This window comes from Mustelus asterias, chromosome 3 (genome assembly GCF_964213995.1).
Source record: "Mustelus asterias chromosome 3, sMusAst1.hap1.1, whole genome shotgun sequence".
NCBI classification, from domain to species: domain Eukaryota; kingdom Metazoa; phylum Chordata; class Chondrichthyes; order Carcharhiniformes; family Triakidae; genus Mustelus; species Mustelus asterias.
This window is the reverse complement of record NC_135803.1, coordinates 104,654,271-104,674,593: the sequence shown is the minus strand read 5'-3', so window position 1 is coordinate 104,674,593 and position 20,323 is coordinate 104,654,271. Positions and strand designations below refer to the sequence as shown.

At 41.4% G+C, this 20,323-nt stretch overlaps 2 protein-coding genes across 2 annotated transcripts in view; one reads left to right on the top strand and one right to left on the bottom strand.

Annotated features, from left to right (window-relative positions):
- Positions 1-5,488, bottom strand: part of LOC144491510 (formylglycine-generating enzyme-like) — a 122,389-nt gene extending 116,901 nt beyond the window's left edge. The window contains exon 1 of the mRNA XM_078209413.1: positions 4,928-5,488. Coding sequence (XP_078065539.1) covers positions 4,928-5,212 — 285 coding nt within the window. The 5' untranslated portion in view covers positions 5,213-5,488. The remainder of the gene's footprint in view (positions 1-4,927) is intronic.
- A 3,114-nt stretch (positions 5,489-8,602) lies between these two features.
- itpr1b (inositol 1,4,5-trisphosphate receptor, type 1b) overlaps positions 8,603-20,323 on the top strand; it is a 521,126-nt gene continuing 509,405 nt past the window's right edge. The window contains exons 1-3 of the mRNA XM_078209411.1: positions 8,603-8,702; positions 9,292-9,435; positions 15,413-15,483. Of these exons, the coding sequence (XP_078065537.1) occupies positions 9,344-9,435; positions 15,413-15,483 (163 nt within the window). The 5' untranslated portion in view covers positions 8,603-8,702; positions 9,292-9,343. The remainder of the gene's footprint in view (positions 8,703-9,291; positions 9,436-15,412; positions 15,484-20,323) is intronic.

Here is a 20,323-nt window from a genome sequence, read left to right as displayed (position 1 = left end):
CTGCAACTTCTCCAATGTCTTCTCATTCTTCCAAAACTGTGGTTCCCAGAACTATACAAATTCCAGTTGAGGCTACCAATGTTTTATAAAGGTTAACCTCAAGCTCCTATTTATAAAGGCCAGGATATGATGTGCTTTATTAACAGCTACTTCCAATGATTTGTGCACACATACCACCAATCCCGGACCCAGGCCAGCACTCAAGGAACATAGGAGCACAGAAACAGAGTAAACCATTTGGCCATTTGAGCCTGCTCCATCATTCAATATGATTGTGGTTAATTTGACAGCACGGAGGCACAATGGCTAGTACTGCTGCTGCCTGACAGGGACCCAGGTTCAATTCCAGCCTTGGGCGACTGTGTGTGGAGATTGTGTGGTTTCCTCCCACTGTCCAAAGATGTAGGTTAGGTGGATTAGCCATGGTTAAAAAAGCACAGGGGTATGGAGGTAGGGCAGAGAGAAAGGCCCGGGAGGGATACACTTGGGAGAGTTGGCGCAGACTTGAGGAGCTGAGTGACCTCCTTCTGAACTGTAGGGATTTGACGGTTCTATCGTCTCAACTACATGCGTGGCTGCCCACCATAACACCTGACTCCCTTGTCTATCAAAATATGTCTATTCTGCCTTGAATAAATTCAAGGACCCAGCTTCCACAGCTGGGTCCTTGAATTTCATGATGTGCAGTTTCCCCAGCTTTCTGGGGAAAGTAATTCCAAAATCTAACAACCACTAAGAGAAAATATTTCTCCTCATCTCTGTCGTAAATTTTTAAACTGTGATCCCTGGTTTTTGTCTCTCCTACAAGTGGAAATCGCCTCCTGGTATCAACTCTATCAAATCCCCTCAGAATGATATATGTTTCAATCAGATCACCTCTCCTTCGAAACTTTAAGGGATATAGACCCAACCTGTTCAATCATTTTTTATTTGTTCACGGGTTGTGGCCATCAGTGACTGGGCCAGCATTTCTTCCTCATCCTTAATTTCCCTCAAGAAGGTAGTGGTGAGCTGCCTTCTTGCACCACTGCAGGCCCAGAGATGTAGATATACCCACAGTACTGTTAGAAAGAGTGTTCCAGGATTTTGACCCAGTGACAGTGAAGGAATAGCAATACACTTCCAATCCAGGATGGTGTGTGGCTTGGAGGGAAACTTGCAAGTGGTGGTGTTCCCATAAATCTATTTCTTCTGTCGTTCTAGGTGACAGAGGTTGTGGGTTAGGAAGGCATTGTCGAAGGAGCCTTTCCTCATGGGATAAGTCCATCATCCCAGGAATGAGCTGAGTCACCTTTCTTTGTACTGTTTCTAATGTAATTGTACATTTTTCAAATAAGGGGACCAAAACTCAACACAGTATTCCAGATGTGGTCTCAATATCCTGGACAGCTGCAGTAAAATTTCCCTACTTGCATATTCCGTTCCCCCTGCAATAAATGTCAAAATTCTATTTGGCTTCCAAATCACTTGCTGTACCCACATGCTAACTTTTTGTGATTCACATACCAGGGACACCCATCACAATCTCTCTCCATTTAAATAGTTTGTTGCTTTTCTATTCCTGCAAAGGAGAAGTTCACATTTGTCCATGTTATATTCCATCTACCAATTGTTTGCCCACTTATTTAACCAGCCTTTCTCTCCACCTCCTCCTGACAACTTAGTTCCATATCTACCTTGGTGTCATCAACAGATTTAGCTACCATACTTTGAGTTCCTTAATCCAAATGACTGTAGATTACAAATAGTTGAAGTCCCAGCATTCATCCCTGTGGCACTCAACTACTTACAGCTTGCCAACGCAAAAAATACCCACCTTATCTCTGTTCTCTGCTACCTGTTAGCTACCCAATCCTTTATCCATGCTAGCATGTTACTCCATTCACCATGTTCTTTTATTTTGTGTGGTAACCTTTGTTGTAGCGCTTTATCAAATGACTTCTGAAAATTCACATTTACCACATCTACAGGTTCCCCTGTATCCACTTTGCTTATTAATTCCTCAAAGAATTCTAATAAATTAGTCAAACAGAACTTTCCTTTCACAAAGTGATGTTGATACTGCCTGATCACCTTGAGATTTTTGAAGTATCTTGCCATAACCTCCTTAATAAAGTATTCTCATAATTTCCCAATAAAAAACATTAGCTAACTGGCTTGAAGTTTCCTGCTTTCTGTTACATATTTAAAAGGGTTGCAGGTTACTTTAAGAGCTGATTATGCAATTATATGGTGATATCATTTGGGTGTGCACTTACGCTGCTGTTTTACTTTCAGTTTTATATTCTGTGTAGAGAAAGAACAGCTCTTCAATAAAATCTGTTGCGTGTTTGTTGAATCTACGTGTTATGTTAACTATTTTCCAATCCACTGGGACCTTTTGAGAATGTATGGAATTTTGACAGATTACCAATGCATCCACTATCTCGGCAGTTACTTCTTTTGAGACACTGGGATGCAGGTCATCTGTCAGACTTGTCAGCCTTTAGGTCTAATAGTTTTCCCAGCTCCTTTTCCTCAGGGATGGTGATTGTTTAACTTGTTCTCTCCTGTTCACCTTTTGACTTGCAGATACCTTTGGGAAATTTTCTAAGTTTTCTGCAGTGAAGACAAACAAAATACCTGCTCAACAACTCTGCCATTTCTTTGTTTCCCATTATCAATTCCCGGACTCGCTTTCTGGAGGTCCAACATTCGTTTTCGTTACTCGTTCCTGTTTAGTTACGTGTAGAAACGCTTACCTTTAAAAAAAATACTAGTTAACTTTCTCTACTCTCCCTCTATTAATTTTTTTTGTCATTCTTTGCTGGTTCTTAAAATCTGATCTATCTTCTGAGGGGCCATGAATCTTCACAGATTTGTGCAGCACTGCTTTCAATTTGATACAGACCTCAACTTGTTAATTCAGCCACAGATCTATACATTCTTCACAGTCTTTCATACCGAGACAAATCTCTGCTGTGAATTATTAAATAGCCCCTTAAAAGTCTCCCACTGCATCGCCGTCCTACCTTTTAAACTAATTTCTAAGTTCATTTTAGCTCGCTCTGCTTTCATATCATTGCTACCTTATTTCAGGTTTAAAACTCGTGTTAGACCCACACTTCTCCCCTTCAAACTGGACATGAAATTTTATCACGTTATGATTTCTGTCACCTTAAAAGTTACCCATTAATCCTCCCTCATTAACAGGTTGAGAATAGTCTGCTGCCTGGTTGGCTTGAGAATGGAGTACTCCAAGAAATTGACCAGCATGCATTCAAACTCACTTTCCAAGCTACTTCAGTTAAACCAATTTACATGTAGATTGAAGTTACCCACAATGAATGCGATTCCTTTCTGACATGTCCCATTTATTTCTTCTTTATACTCTGTCCTATAATGTAACTACTGTTAGGGATATAAATTATTCCCACAAATAGCCTGTTACCTTCACTATTTCTTACCTCTAGAAAAAGAATTCTACATTTTGTTCCTTAGAATTAAGATCATTTCTCAATTCTAAACTAATGGTAACCTTAATTAAGAGTTATACCACCACCTTTTCCTAGCATCCTATCCTTTGGAAATGTCAATTACCCTTCAGGTCTCAGCCTTTGGTCACCTTGCAACCATGTCTCTGTAATGGCCATCAGGTCATACATATTTATTTCTATCTGTGTTAACAACTTATTCATTTTATGAATGCGACACACATTCAGATAAGAGCCTTTAACTCTGTCTCTTTACCATTTTTACAATCCCTGGCCTTATCTACTGCTGCCCTAACTTATGGGGTGTGATCACCTTGTGGAACAACTTTCCAAGTAACTTTCCCCCTCCCTAATGAATTAGTGTCTGCAGTTTGACCTCTGGCTCAAATACTTTGAGCAGAAGCTGCTCAAGCCACTGACATTTACTCCAAGCATGCTTGTCCTGGATCACACTATTGTCCAGGAGCTCCCACACTCTGCAAGTTGACACACTATCTGCCCTGCCATATTTATTGTGTTAATTATTTTCTTTTCTTAATTTAATAAATCTTACAACTCCCAATAAAGCTTTCCTAATGTTAGCAAACCTTACCAATAGAATCTTACAATTACTAAATTAAGTTTTTGAAAGATAATTGGGTTTTGAAAGGTAAATAAGGAAATACTCAACAACCATTTACCCATTTCTCCTCTCTCACTACACTGAATTCCCTGACTTAGCACATTACCACATTCACAGTCTGTGACTAGCTGCACTAACCTATGGTGTGTGACTGTCTCGTGGAACAAGTTTCCAAGTGACTTTCCCCCTCCCTAATGCATTTCTTTTGATGGGAGGTGGAGGGAAAGAGACAGAAAGGTGAAGTTGGAACCTCTACCAGATCAACATGATCTTCTTGACTAGCGAAGGAGGATCAAATAGGCTGAATGGCCTACTCCAAAGTCCTATGTTATGATGCAAGCTTTTAAAAAAAAAAGTAATAGGGTACATAGTTAGCTCAATGTTAAAAAAGGCACCCATTTAGAAGGGTCTTTGGAACACTTCCTTGAAAGGCACTGGAAGCAGAAGCACAAATATTTTTAAACACAGAGCTAGCTGGATCCTCAACAAGCAAGGAGGTGAAAGGCTATCAGGTCTAGGTGGGAATATGGTGTTGTGGTGAACCATTGTCAACTGTCAGAAAAATCCATCTGGTTCACTACTGCCTTTCAGTGAAGGAAATCTGCATGGTATGGTACATGTAGGTACATGCAAGTCCAGAGTTACAACAATGTGGTTGATTCTCAACTGCCCTCAGGCAACTAGGGATGGGCAATAAATGCTGACCAGCCAGCAACGCCTTTGTCCCACGAATGAATTAAAAAAATTACAAGCAGATCAGCCATGATCTAATTTAATGGAAGGGCCGAACGGTCTGCTCCTATTTCGTATCTAAGCTAGATAAATAGTCTACCTGATTAGTGCGTCTTTCCAGATGTGGCCTATAGTCCTCTGCGATTTCATTGGCCTCCTTAGAGTATTTGGCTGCTGCCCGTTTCGCTAATGAAATACTATCACTGGGAGTCTCGGGGAGATGGCCAGCAGTATCCCGGCGATTGGTGCAACCGCAGCCGGTGTCTTCCGGCGAGTGACCTGTCACAAATGTTGGACTCACCCCGACCAAGAGGACAACCAGCACGGGATAGAAATAAAAAGCAAATTCTTTCCCACCCAAACGTCTCACACTGGGTAGCGCCATCTTGGCCGCTGATCATGTGACCGATCAGCTGACTGGCATCACCACCCGCCCCCTTCCAGTTTGATCGCCACCGTTTTCTCTTGGGTCGATTGAAGCCCCGAATCGTCCGAGATTCCGCAGCCACAGCCCGCCCTTTCACTGGTCATCCTCCATCGTTCCCCACGCCTGTCATGCTGCTATTTTACTGCTTTGCAGGTTCTTATGAAAACAAAAGCCCGTCGCTTTATCTGAAATAAACACCAAACATGGCCGACATTAGCTTCTCTTCCGGTCGCCGAATGTCACATGACATAAGCCGGCCAATCAAGCCGCTCAGTTTGCATTTTGACGACGAGCAACAAGGTGGAACAAGTAGGTTCCTTGGTGCAGTTTGCATCCAGTCACAGCCCCACAGCGTTGGAGGACTTCACTGTGAGCGGTGGAGAACCTGCTGCTTTGACATCTTTATGGCTACTGCTGTGTTAATTTTGCTCTTTTGTAAAAGGTTAGTTTTTTTTTGGTTCTCGGATATGTGTTATTGGTTCACCTTGGTAAATATTGGCGTTTAATAGGATCTATATTGCATCTAATATTTTTGTAATTTTCTTTCTGAGTAAGGGAATTTGTGTTTCAAGTTTTTAAAAAAATAAACCAGGCTATTCTTAACTGCTGCCACTCATATTTTAAACGTATCAACATTTGAATGCAATAATTTAATGAACAATAATTGCAGTGAGTTAACATTTTAATCTTTTTTTTCAATTACATTGTTCTTAGACTTTACATAATGTGCAAATAAATTTAGAACACGTAACTGTGCCACAGAAATTGGATAGACCGGCAACAAAATTAATATTAAATTAAGTATTCTCAAAATTCTGATTAATGACAATAGGAAGTTTTGGAGATTGAGTTGATCTCAGAATTTGCAGTGCAAAAATGAAAAGACAATCTAATCTGACTTATCAGAGTGCATGTACTTATTTTTATTCCATCAATAAACATATATCTTTAGCTAGTGTAAGGCTTCAGTAAAGTCCATCCATTGTGTTCTGCCCTAAGGCAGGTCCAAAGTCAAACCTCATACCTGAGGTACTTACGAGGGATACGTAATTGAAAGAGATTCCTGTCACATTCCTCGTGGTTTTATCTTCAAAGTGCCTTACCTTACCTCTGCTGCAATAGTAACTACAAAGGCTACCTACCCTTTAAGATAGGAAAGCCCACATTTCTGAGTTGCTGTCAACTCAGAGCCAACACCAGTGTCTGCTTACCAGGGCTGGCTGGAGTGGGGCATAAACCCAAGCCTTCTCCAATCGAGGTGGGAGTACTACCACTGATCTAGTGGACACTTTTTTCATTAACATGACAAAGCAAAATATGCAAAAATGTACAATAGATTAACTGGGTAAAGCAAATTACAGCAACCCTTTTCACAGATTATTTTGTTCTCTTGTTAGACTCAGTGACATTTCTTGATGTTATGGACAATTGAGTTGAACAATGAGATTTAGTGCTAGCTACACAAAGTCTGGTTTTATATTCTTTTATGGTTCAAGAGAAAGCCTTGAAAGTATTGATTGGCAAGATAAAAGGACAATCTGATGAAATTGTTGATATCTACCAGGTACCAATGTGAACCAAGTTTAGACTGAATGCAATTCCTCACAGCAGTGCTGAGAAAAGATGGGGGCTCTTTTTTCAGTGAACGTCCCAAAGCCTTGCTTGTGGCAGAAATGGCTTATGTCCAGATGCCCAGCGTTATTCAGATCTCCTTGGCACTTGATGGGTTTTTTTAAGTCCATAAGTGCCATCCAGTGCTGAGTCATGACGTAAATGGTGGAACGAAGGAGAAACTGCTGCAGGAAAGAAAGACACAACAACTTGTCCCTGAAGCATCAGTTGGTCTCATGACAGGCAAGTCCTTTTCCTAATGTCCCTTGCATGAGGACCTGAATTAAGCAGATATTGGGAAGAAAACCTAATACCTATAATTGGGCTTGGATATCTAGGGCGTCAAGGAGACTGGTGTATCACAATTAGATCTTTCAATACATCCTTCAATCATGGAAGGCACATGTCAATTAAAACAATAGCTTCGTGATGTCTAAACGCTGGATACGAGAACTTGATATTCAGGGCTGGGTTGTAGAGTTGGCGCTTGTGTTGACACATCCCAGTGGTGGAACCAATTCTTACCGGAGTGAATTTCCATTCACTCACCTGGCATGGATAACAAGGACTCAAGTCCATTGATCAATTACATTGACCAACTGGTGACCATCCTCCTTGGGTGGGGAGGTAAATAGGTCTCCCTGAGGGAAGAAATGGTGGCACAAAGATAGCATATCCAGAATCAGAATCAAGTCATCCCAAGCAGCACAGCAGGTAAGACTGCAGTACCTGCTCTAAGATGCCTGTTGATGGTTGACCACCAATTGTCGTTCATGAACCAAATCCCCAAGAGTTAAAATTCCTTTCACTTAATTCTGCTTATGTTGAGACTCAATACTTTACTTTGGAGACTCAACCATGGGTTTTCGCCAAGGTTAAAAAAAAAGCAAAATCAATGTGGATGATGGAATCTGAAACAAAAATAGAAAATGCAGGTCTGACAGAATCAGAGAGAGCGGAGTCGTTTTGAGTCTGGATGACCCTTCTTCTGAGCTCTGAGGAAGAGTCATCCAGACTGGAAACTTTGGCTCTGTTCTCTCTCCACAGATGCTGTCAGACCTGCTGAGATTTTTCCAGCATTTTCTGTCAAAAAATAGAGTTGCCTGGATGCCATATCCCTCGTCCCCCCATCCCTCAAAAACAGTGACTGATATAATTATGTTTGAATCTGATTCCTGAAAGATATACAAGCTATTTAGCGTTATATTAAGGCTCTCACGTGTTTTTCCACTTTTAGAATTTTTTTTCTAAAGCAGTGAACACTTTCAAATAACCATGCTGCTGTAACGGGAAATAAAAGGACACAAACTTTTGGATCCCAATGTAAGGGGTAAAAACTCAACGCCTAATGAATTGTCACTGATGAAAGTTCCATCCCTGGCGGAAACTTTTTCAGCGTTCGAAAGGGGCGTGGCGGGGGGGCAGTGATCGACAGGTGGCTAAACCAATCGGAGGCGAAAGAATGTTTGTCGGCTGACGTCACAATGGCCACGAGGGGGCGGGGCTTGGTTGGCCAGGCTCCCGGGGGGAGGGGGAGGAGAGAGAGGCTCTCCCGGGGCACGCTGGATGTTGTAGTCCCCGCGCCCGCCTCCGAGCTCAGTGCGAGCGGGAGGCTGGAACTACAACTTCCAAGGTGCACGGCGGATTGATAGGCGGAGGAGCTGCAACAGCTGCTGGAGAGGGGCTGGCAGAGAGAGCAGTGTTATCTAACGGGAACTGGCTCACTGAAAAGGGTCAAAGACGAGCAACCATGGACTTCCTTTGCACTACCTAGATATTACTTTCACACGGCTGTCTAGGCTCGGGACTGCTACCAGCTTCAAGCTCTCCTCTTAAGGTCAGTGATTTTAATACATCCCTATGTTGTTTTAACTCAACTTCAAAGTGGAGCAGGGCAGCATGATCCAGGCAGGCAGCACCCAATACGAGCAATAAATCCGCTGTTGTTTTCATTCATTTTTTTTTCTGCAAACTTCCTGAACTCGCAAACTTCCAAGCAGATTGTGGGTCTGGAGTATTTCTATTAAAGAGAGAGGCTGGGCTAATAATGAATGCACGACCTTACGTTTGAAACCAGGATTTCTTTGCATCCTGCGGGGTTCTGCTGTAACTTGTGTCTGGTTCTTACTTAAGCTGATGCCTGGTATCGCAAGTCAATCCGTGTAGCGGTCACTGTGTACAATGTAGCTCCTCCGCACTTCCATCGTGCTGAGTTTGAAGGTCTATGTTTGGAGTTGGTTTTGTTAAATTGCCTTTATGACGATTCACGTATTAAACTCACTCAGTTTGCGGAGCTCTCCTGGGATATGTTTTAACGGCGTTGATGTTTTTTTGTGGCATAAGTGTATCATTTTGTAATATTAATATGATTATTTTCTTTTGATATGTGAACTTCCCCCCAAAAAAAACCATCTTTCTCTTCGCAGAGCTGGAGATATCTTTTTGCTTGATTTGGCAGCCGAGAGAAAGGGATGAGAGATGTCTGACAAGATGTCGAGTTTTCTTCACATTGGGGATATAGTCTCCTTGTACTCCGAAGGATCTGTCAACGGATTCATCAGTACTTTAGGGTGAGCATAAGCTGAACATACTCCGGGGCCGTTTCCTAGAGTCTAGACTCTCTTAACTCACTCTTGGTCTCTTAAAGTCAAGTCTGGCTTTCTTGGGGAAAAAAATCTATTAACGTGATACCACCACTTGATTCACTTACTGGCCCAATTTATATAACAATTAGTTAAGGTGTAATTTTACAATAGCAAAGAGAACTTGTATCCAGTTGGCCAAATGCGGTGGTTTATGTTGGAGTGAATTAATCTAAAACGAAATACGGGCAATATTTGTTTAAACGGAGCTCGCCAATTAAAGCTTGAGCTCACTTCCAGTGCGCACGACTTTCGGTGTTGCACATGGGGAAGGGGCTGTACTCAGGACCTTGCTAAACATTTACTGAGTGGGGCTCTTGAGTTTCAGTTAAACGTGAAGAGATCTAATCATGACATTCACACTACAAATGAACTGGAGGATTGCTGCCAGTAGTTTTTATACCCATTTTAAGTCGTTTTCTCTGCTAAACTCTGCGCTTCCGAACTATGTTCCCGTATCCCCCCCCCAATGGGAGCTGAATCCAGATTAGACCAGAGATTCAGCTCCCATTGCGTGGTGGTGGCGGGAAGGGGGGGTGAAATACGGGGACGTGTTTCGGAAGATTCACCAGGAAGTTGCCTGGGCTGGAGCATCTCAATTGGTTAGACTGGGGTTGTCCTTGGAGCAGAGAAGCCGGAGGGGGGCACCTGATTGAGGTGTACGAAATAATGAGGGACATAGTCAGGGTGTATAGGAAGGCAATTTTCTCTTTGGCAGCGGGGTCAATACCAGGGGGCAGAGATTTAGGGGTGATTTGAGGAAAAACCTTTTCACCCAGAGGGCGGTGGGAATCTGAACTCATTGCCTGAAAGGGTGGTACAGGCAGGAACCTTCGTAACATTTAAAAAGCCTTTAGATGAGCACCTGAAACATCATAGTATACAAGCCTATGGACCAAGTGCCGTAAAAGGGGAGTAGATTTGGAGTAGGTGCTTGATGACCAGTGCAGACACAATGGGCTGGGGGGCCTCTCTGTGCTGTAAAACTCTGACTCCCTGACATAATCATAGACATCTGCTTTGAATATTCATCAGTCATTGTAGAATAATAGTAAAGCAGAAACCAAAAAATACCAATTTCGACTCTATGGACAGTATGTTTTGTCTGTATAGCATGCAAGAAATCATACTTTTCACTGTATCCTGTCATTCAGTCCTGCTTTGTGTGTAATTTTCACCTTTCAGTCTTCCCCCGAGTGGATTTATTTTGAGCATCTCTTTATTCTACTCTCTGTATCTGATTTTCATTAGGACAATAATGTGCATTGACGTCAGTGACCTTGGGCTGATAAAAGGCCAAACCTTCAAACAGTGCTCTTGATTTATCCTTAATGACCCATTTTTTTTGCAAAATACATGACTTTAACTCTTCAAGAAACCTGCATTGTTTCAACTCTGGCCTCTAGTACATCTCCAATCCCCTTTGCCCACAATTCACAGCCATGCCTTCAGTTGTCTCGGCTTTGAAATTCTGTCCTGAAATCAGGCCACCTCTCTCCATTAAGATTTCAACTATTTTGCACAGTCTGTCACGTCCTCTATCTAATGTCCCTTATTTCCTAACAATGGTTTACCTCTACATTTAAGTTAACTAACCCTCTTGGCTCATCTAGATTTCATTCTTACTTTACTTTCTGTAATAAAATCAAGTTACTGCAACTGGATGTGCTGGTCAAGTTACTTAGTAAATAATTCCTAACTAGACTGACATATTATGAAGATTGGTGAGCTAGATTGGTACAACTGTATCATTTTGTCAGTGTTTTAAGGAGATGGGGGAAGGTGTTTGGGAATCTTCTGGAAATATAAGGAGGAGATGTTTATCCATTCTCATGAGTAAATACATTACAATACTGCCGATGAAAGATAAGAATTTGAAATGTTGACAGCTTGTTCACTCTACAGATGCTGATTAGGCTGCTGTTAATTTGCAGATACTATATTTGTCTTTGCAGTGAGGAGTGACATTAGAAGAGGGATAGGATATGTTGCTTATTCTCCAATGTCTTGGGTGTAGATGACTTTGAGGGTTGGGGACACCTGGAAACAGAATGATTGCCTTCATGAAAGCTCTGACAATTTCACTTCTGACGTCTATATGTTGGGAGGCCTTTAATTAGTTTGCATATTATTTTCTTGAATGTCAACTAATACCTGCTGGAATGCTGTTTTTTTTTTGGAACACTGAATACAGATATTAGAACTGGATTCCCTGTGTTTGCCACAGCTTGTCTGTTTCATTCCTACCCCCACCCTGAAGTTTATTCATGACTCCATTTATTCAAATGACAAGAACACCTAATGTACAAAGGTATTGATCATTAATTGTCTCAGATAAAAACAGCAATTGCTGGAAAAATTCAAGTAGATCTGGTAGAATCTGCAGAGAGAGAGAAAAACAGTGAACGTTTTGAATGCAATGTGACTTCTCTTTGGAACCCAAGTCCCAAGCACCAAAGAAGCGTCATATTGAACTCGACGTTAACTCTGTTTCTCTCTCCACAGATGTTGTCAGATCAGCTGGAGTTTTTCCAGCACTGTTGTTTTTATTTCTGATTTCCAACATCTGCAGTATTTTACTTTCACTACGTAATTCTCTTCAGATATTCATTCACCTAGTTTTCTAAATAAGTTGATGTAATAAAGCAAGCTACCTGCAATGGGCCTCTGAGGAAGGTAATTGTTGCAGTTGCTGAATTTGCAAAGGAAACATGGAATGAGAAAAGGTCATTTGATTTGCCCTGTCAAAGCTTTAACTTTTTTTTCCCCAGTCCATCACAATCATGACCTAATGCCTTTAATTTTCTAAGGAATGTTTATCTCTACGTTTGAGTTAACTAATCCTCTTGGCTGACCTAGATTTCATTTCTATTTTGTTTTAATACTGAAAAATCTTAGTTCTGCAAGTCGTCTTCTGTTTGGGCACTTAAGTTTAGCAATCTTTCCCCCAATGATATTCTGGCTGCCCCCACACCCCTAAAATATCAATGACCTATTGAAGGTAGTGTGAAAAAAACTTAATACATTATTTCTGAAATAGCCCCATCAATGACCTAGTGGTTCTGAGAGCCCCTTCTGCTGATGGAGGGGGATTGATGACTTTATGGTTCTGTGTTTGTTGACCACAGATCAGCATTACATCCAATTTTCATCATTTTTTGGGGGGAAAGATCCACCAAAGTTAATTGGATGGATTCCAGAATTTGATCACTGGATTATTTAAGGCAGTTAAATCTTTCCTCACTGAAAGAAGAAACAACAGCTACAATCGCTTGCATTTATATCTCTTAACGTAGGAAAATGTTTCCAGGTACTCTGATGTTTATTTTTAGGAGAAAATACACTACCATTCCAAAATCAAATATGCATGATTGGGAAGCAATTTTCACAATTGCATGAGATATGGATGAGCCATTCTGCTCAACCAGTCCATGTCAATGTTTATGCTTGATTTGCTCATTCTCATCTAGCCTTGCTCAACCAAGATGATTGGTGTGTTTGTGAACTGAGACCCCTTTGTTCCTCTACTCTTGTGGGTCCCCTACCAGAGATCTTTGAATCATCAACAGCCAAAGGTGAGGTGCCTGAAAATTGGAGGGTGGCAAATTTGTTTAAGAAGGGCTGCAGGGAAAAGCTTGGGAACTACAGAACGGTGAGCCTAACATCTGTAGTGGGTAAGTTGTGAGAAGGTATTCTGAGAAACAGGATCTACAGGCATTTAGAGAGGCAAGGACTGATTTAGGGACAGCCAGCATGGCTTTGAGTAGAAAATCATGTCTCACGAATTTGATTGAGTTTTTTGAAGGAGTAACCAAGAAGGTAGATGAGGGCAGTGCAGTTGATGTTGCCGACATGGACTTTAGCAAGGCCTTTGACAAGGTACCATGTGGTAGGTTGTTGCATAAGGTTAAATCTCACGGGATTCAGGGTGAGGTAGCCAAATGGATACGAAATTGGCTTGATGACAGAAGACAGAAGGTAGTTGTGGAGGATTGTTTTTCAAACTGGAGGCCTGTGACCAGCGGTGTGCCTCTGGGGTCGGTGCTGGGTCCACTGTTATTTGTCATCTATATTAATCATTTGGATGAGAATATAGGAGGCATGGTTAGTAAGTTTGGAGATGACACCAAGATTGGTGGCATAGTGGACACTGTAGAAGGTTATCTAGGATTGCAATGGGATCTTCATCAATTGGGCTAGTGGGCTGATGAATGGCAGATGGAGTTTAATTTAGATAAATGTGTGGTGATGCATTTTGGTAGATCGAACCAGGGCAGGACTTATTCAGTTAATGGGAGGGTGTTGGGGAGAGTTACAGAATAAAGAGATCTAGGGGTACAGGCTCATAGCTCCTTGAAAGTGGAGTCACAGGTGGACAGAGTGGTGAAGAAGGTATTCGGCATACTTGGTTTCATTGGTCAGAACATTCAATACAGGAGTTGGGATGTCTTGTTGAAGTTGTATAGGACATTGGTAAGGCCACACTTGGAATACTGTGTATAGTTCTGGTCACCCTATTATAGAAAATATATTATTAAACTAGCAAGAGTGCAGAAAAGATTTACTAGGATGCTTCCGGGACTTGATGGTTTGAGTTATAAGAGGAGGCTGGATAAACTGGGACTTTTTTCTCTGGAGCGTCGGAGACTTGGGGGTGATCTTGTAGAGGTCTATAAAATAATGAGGGACATAGATCAGCTCGATAGTCAACATCTTTTCCCAAAGGTAGGGGGGTCTAAAATTGAGGGCATAGGTAAAAGGTGAGAGGGGAGAGATACACAAGTGTCCAGAGGGGCAATTTTTTCACACACAGGGTGGTGAGTGTCTGGAACAAGTTGCCAGAGGTGGTAGTAGAGGCGGGTACAGTTTTGTCTTTTAAAAAGCATTTAGACAGTTACATGGGTATAAAGAGATATGGGCCAATTGGGACTAGCTTGGTGGTTTTAAAAACAAAAGGGCAGCATGGACAAGTAGACCCAAAGGGCCTGTTTCCATGCTGTAAACCTCTATGACTCTACTCAGTCAGATTCACACCTTCCAAGTAATTAATGACCTCCCTATTTTTAATTAGCAAAATCTACTCCCTCACGTTTGTGTTGAACTTAATTTACCGATTATTTACCCTTTCTGCAAGCTTGCTGATTCCTCCTGTAATTTGTTGCAGCTCTCTTCAACATTGACACTGCTCCCCAATTTGATAACAAATTTAGAAATTGTTTTTTATTCCAAAATCCGATTTGCTAATGTAATTTGTGAAAAGTAGTGGTCCCAGCATTGATCCTTGTGGCAACTACTTCCCACCTTATGCTACTCTGAATAACTACCATTTATTCCAACTGTCCTTCCTGTATTAAGCCAGCAGACTATACATTTAATGCCACTTGTCCCCGACTCCACATTCCATGATCTTAATCATTAGTCTGTTATCGGACACCTTATTGAAGGCCTTTGAAAATCCAGATAGATTACACCTATTGCATTACCATTGTCTAATCTCTGGTACCACATCAAAAATTTCAATAAACCTGGCTAAGCAAGATTCTCTCTCTTCAAATCCATGCTGACTATTCATTAGAGATGTTCCATCTCTTGTTCAGTAGGGATTCCATCATTTTTCTACTACCAGTGTTAAGCTGACTGGTTTTGTGAGATAACAAGTCAACGCATTAAGCAACGCAATGTAAAGTTGGCAGGTGGATTATAGGAGTTACAATATGCAAGCCTGCCCTGGTCTCCTCCATTGTGCACTCCAATGCATTGGTACAGATTTCAGAGTTGGGAATTCCGTCCTTTGCAGTAGGGAGGAAAAGAAAAGCAAAATAAATCAACAAAATAAGCAAATCAGTGATTAAAAATGGAGTGTCTTGCAATTTGTGTAACCATCTCTTCTGTATTTCTTTGAAAGCCTCGTGGATGACCGATGTGTGGTGCAACCAGATGCTGGAGACTTGAACAACCCACCGAAGAAATTCAGAGGTGAGTGAATTCTAAGCCTGCAAATTCCTGGCTAGTGCAATAAAATTAACTAAATTTTAAACCTGTCCAACATATAATAAATTCATCTTGATACAGTATTGATGGACTTGCTTGCCACTAATTTAAGTGGTCTTGATTTCAATAATTCGTCATGTTGGGATTGCAAAATCATTGATGTTTCAAAATGATTGTGCTGGTTTGAATGATGTTTCTGGGATTACATTATTGTATGGGTCTTTTATAGTGCGAATTTGTGAATTGTAACAAGAATGAATGTTGGTGCTGCAGCAAATTGGATGAGCAAAACACTGATGACTGTAAACCTTTGGAAACAGTAGTAGATGAACCTTACCTTGTTTATTTTTGGCCAAGTTGGATACCACAAGTGTAAAACCAACAATTAGCGATGACTTGCAGAGATATAGAATGCAAGAACACTACCAAAGTGCAAATTCTGTGTTAATGCCCTGTGATTGTATTTTTAACCTATGCAAGTTAACTTGAGTTTTATTAATTTAAGGCTTTGATACTGTTGGTTTAGCTTGGTTTTACATTGGGTTCAGTGGGTTGCCAGTGCCTCAGTGTACACTCGTTGGATTACTTGAGGCTAAACAAAAGGGAGACTGGGAGGTAGCAGCACTAATTCCCCATTAAGTCCTTGCTTTGGAGGAACAACTTGGGAAATTATTTAGGATACATTTTTCCTTTTGCCTTGCATCCTCAACCAATATGCATGTGTAGATGTATTTATTTTGAGGATGAGATGGCGTTTACTGTTTTCACGTGGACCACCAACATGCTTGCAAGTGCCTTGTTTTAATTGTGATTTAAGAGTATGATGTTGGCAAAGTTTTTGGCTGCTAGTTTCATGACTATAGTTTCAAACTATTACTGTGAACAATGTTCCACTTCACATATCACATCAACCCTCTCTCCATTACAGCAGGGACATAACTGACTTTATTTGAGATGGATCACCATTTCTGTGGCGTAATGAATAATGTCATTTGCTTTATTCAGTATCGAGTAATTTCCGGGCTCCTCTTGGAAGCAGTTTTGCTAATAATAGATTGGCATTTATTCTTCAGTTCAAAAATTGACTAATACATAGAATAGCAAATTGTCTAACATAATCAAATATAAATACTGATGGTTGATTCACCCCCAAAACATTCCCTACCATTGAATTGAGGGCCTTATTACAAAATGTATTCAATTATATTTATATCTGTTCCATCTGTAGGCTGCACTCTATAGTATAATCAAAGCCAGTTTGAAAGATCCATTGAAATATGGGACTAACTAAGGGACAGGTAATCTGGCCTTTGTTAATTAATGGGAAACCAGTCTGATCATTAGTTTTGTACGGGTTTGTGTGCCTGTGGGTACAATTTAACCAGCAATGCAAAGACATCACAGTTTGACATTTGGATCAAGTATTGTAACCATTCTACATTCTATGTCCAAATGTGGAAGTGCCTTTTAAGGGGGATTAAACGGTGGCCTACCAGCCTACTTCAGTAGGTTCTTTGCAATATTTTCCCAGATACTTTGAGAGTGTTCTTTTCAATGCTGCAGTGAAATTGCTTTCAAATCGGTGCTACTATGGTATAATCTGGATGATTAATCTCAGTTTGGAAAGACCAATTTTAATAGCCAATTATTCAGCACTACAGCATTCGGAATTCTGTTAGTGTACAAAGTGCTCTTCTATCGTTAGTATGCAAGTACTGCTGCATCTGCTGGTGACATAGTGGTGCCACTCTTGGAGAAGCATTGATTTGAGAGTAAAATGTCAATAGGAATGGTTGGGCAGCTCAATGTTATACTGTGATTTATAGGGAGATGTTGATGTTGTGCTGAGAAGTTAGTGTGGAAAAGACCGTGGGGTTCAGGGGACGACTTGAGCAAAAAGACCTTGAATTCTTACTGGGATGATTCAGTATACATGGGAAGAATTTATTCACTGTGCTCCACTGAAAACAGCTTAAGGTGAAATTTCCTTCTCTTCAGCCCGTTGCATGGTATTTTACTTAATGGCTTCCCTGAAGACTGGCCTTTTATTTGTGGCAGTTACAGCATGGAATTCATTAATGTTGCATAAAGGGGGTCAAGGAATATGGGAAGAAGGGGGGGGATCAGGATATTGAATTCAATAATCAGCCATGATCAAAATGAATGGCGGAGCAGGCTCAAAGAGCCAAATGGCCTATTCCTGCTTCTGGTTTCTATGTTTCATGTTGCAACAGTTTTCCTTTTAATTTGTCGTTTTGCCCAATTGTTACTAACCCATAACAATCAGCATTTCACCCAAGTCTTTACAGTCAACAACACAACCCCATGTTGGAATCATAAAATCTATGATCGTGCCCTTTTGGACGTTTTTGGTATGCTGTGGAGATTCTACACATTCAACAGTTGCACTTCGTTGAAATGCTGGTAACAACGCTGGACTTGTTCATTTGAACTTGCAAACATATGAAGATTGATTTGATTTGAGGGGTGGCACGGTAGCACAGTGGTGAGCACTGCTGCTTCACAGCTCCAGGGACCTGGGTTCGATTCCCAGCTTAGGTCACTGTCTGTGTGGAGTTTGCACATTCTCCTCGTGTCTGCGTGGGTTTCCTCCAGGTGCTCCAGTTTCCTCCCACATTCCAAAGATGTGCGGGTTACGTTGATTGGCCATGCTTAAATTGCCCCTTAGTGTCATGAGATGTGTAGGTTAGAGGGATTAGTGGGTAAAATATGTAGGGATATGGGGGTAGGGCCTGGGTGGGATTGTGGTTGGTGCAGACTCGATGGGCCGAATGGCCTCTTTCTGTACTGTAGGGTTTCTATGATTTCTGATTAATGGCCAGGAATAGATCCTCTGCTTCACTTATCCTTCTTCAACACCATACGTACATTCCTCATCTCTTAGGCAAAAAAAACAGATAAAAGTTCACAATAATTTGTGGCCTGGATGAAAATGGGAAAGATGATTGAAATTAGTCTGAGACCACATTGGCCCTGAATGACATTTTACAACATCCATCTTTAGTATAAGGTGATTGCCCCTCCAGTCAGAAGCAGGTCACTGGAAGTAACTAAGATAAGTAGTAACCTCTGCATAAGCTGGTTACCTGTTCCATATGCTTTTGAATGTTATTTCTGATTCCCCTCATTTCTTTCCTACCTCCCCATACTCTTCTTAAACAATATCTGACCATGTCTTCAGTACCTCCTTTAACTCTGTGGTTCTCAAATTTTGTTGGTTGAATTACCACTTTTCAAATGGATTAGTAGTAACCACAGATTCCCCCCCCCCACTCTCTCCACAATGTCATCATTATACTAGGAAAACACTGCATTGAAGTGTTGTAATAATGTTTTTTTTTGGAAACCTGGTATTTACTATGGCTGTAGTGCTCTTTGTATTGCACTTGGACCATGTTCCCTGTAAGTAGGTAATATTTAGACAGCCACTCACAGGTTGTCCCCTTGGACATGGACAGCCAGAGGCCAGCTAGATACGAGTTGGGAGTGAACTACAGCTGCCATGTGTACAGCACAGAGTGGGCTGGCTATTATACTTGGGAAACTGAAATATGTGTTTCATATTTGCGTGGCCTTTATGGACAATACTTTGAAAACATTTGTGTGGTTGCGCACTAACAGTATCTCAAAAGGGGACAACCTGTGAATTGACCGAAAGAATTAGCTTCTGGGTTGCTGCACAATTTCCAGGGAACGTGGTCCAAGCTGGCCATTGGCTGTCCATGTCACCGTCCCATAAAGCCAGCCCTGCTCTGTGAGCACTCTCTGGCCTCCTGGAAAGTCTCTGTGACCCCAATTTGAAAACCATTGCCCTGGCTCTTCCCCCTTTGTGTCTCTGGAATAGACATGCAGAATAGCGTAGAGTGAAAAGATGGTGGGTTATTCTTGTCTAGGTGCTTGGTATTAGATTAAAAATGCAATACCATTGTAGATTGATCTATAATTATCAGTCTTGTGTTTTGCACATTGTTAAATCTGTCAGTTGTGTGATAATTAAAAAAAAAAGTTGCACTTGTATCATCAGTTGAAATAAGCAACTTAGTCTTACTGATTTACCTGAAATATAGGTTGGAAAAGCATTGCTGGCAAGGCCAATGTTTATTGTCCATTGCTAGTTGCCCTTGGGAAGGTGATGATGAACCCTTTTTTTGCAAAATAGCACCCCATCTCCAATTTCCCTTTCTGCTCTAAAGTATTCTAAAGAATGTGATACTGTCTCCAGCTTTCCCAGAAGTCCATGTTTGTGTCCCTTCAATCAGGTTTCTGCCCTGCCACAGGACTGAAATGCCTCTTATCAAAGTCTCAAATGATATAGTGAGTGACTGTGACAAAGCTAAACTATCCCTCTTTGACTTGTCTGCTGCCTTTAACACAGTGGACTGCACTGTCTTCCTCCAGCAGTTGATTTACTTTGTCACAGGATGTGGGTATCACTGGCTGTGCCAACATTTATTGCCCATACATACTTGCCCTTGAGAAGGCAATGCTAAGCTGCAATCTTGAACTGCTGCAGTCCATGTGGTGCAGGTACACCCACAGTGCTGTTTGGGAGGGTGTTCCAAGATTTTTACCCAGTGACAGTGAAGGAACGGCAATGTATTTCCAAATCTGGATGATGAATGCCCTGGAGGGGAACTTCCAGGTAGGGGTGTTCCCATGCATTTGCCACCCTTGTCCTTCTAGCTGGTAGGGTTTGGGGGTTTGGAAGGTGCTGTTGAAGGAAGCTTGGTGAGTTACTGCAGTGCATATTTTACATGGTACACACCGCTGCTACTGTATCCCAGTGATGGAGGGAGTGAATATT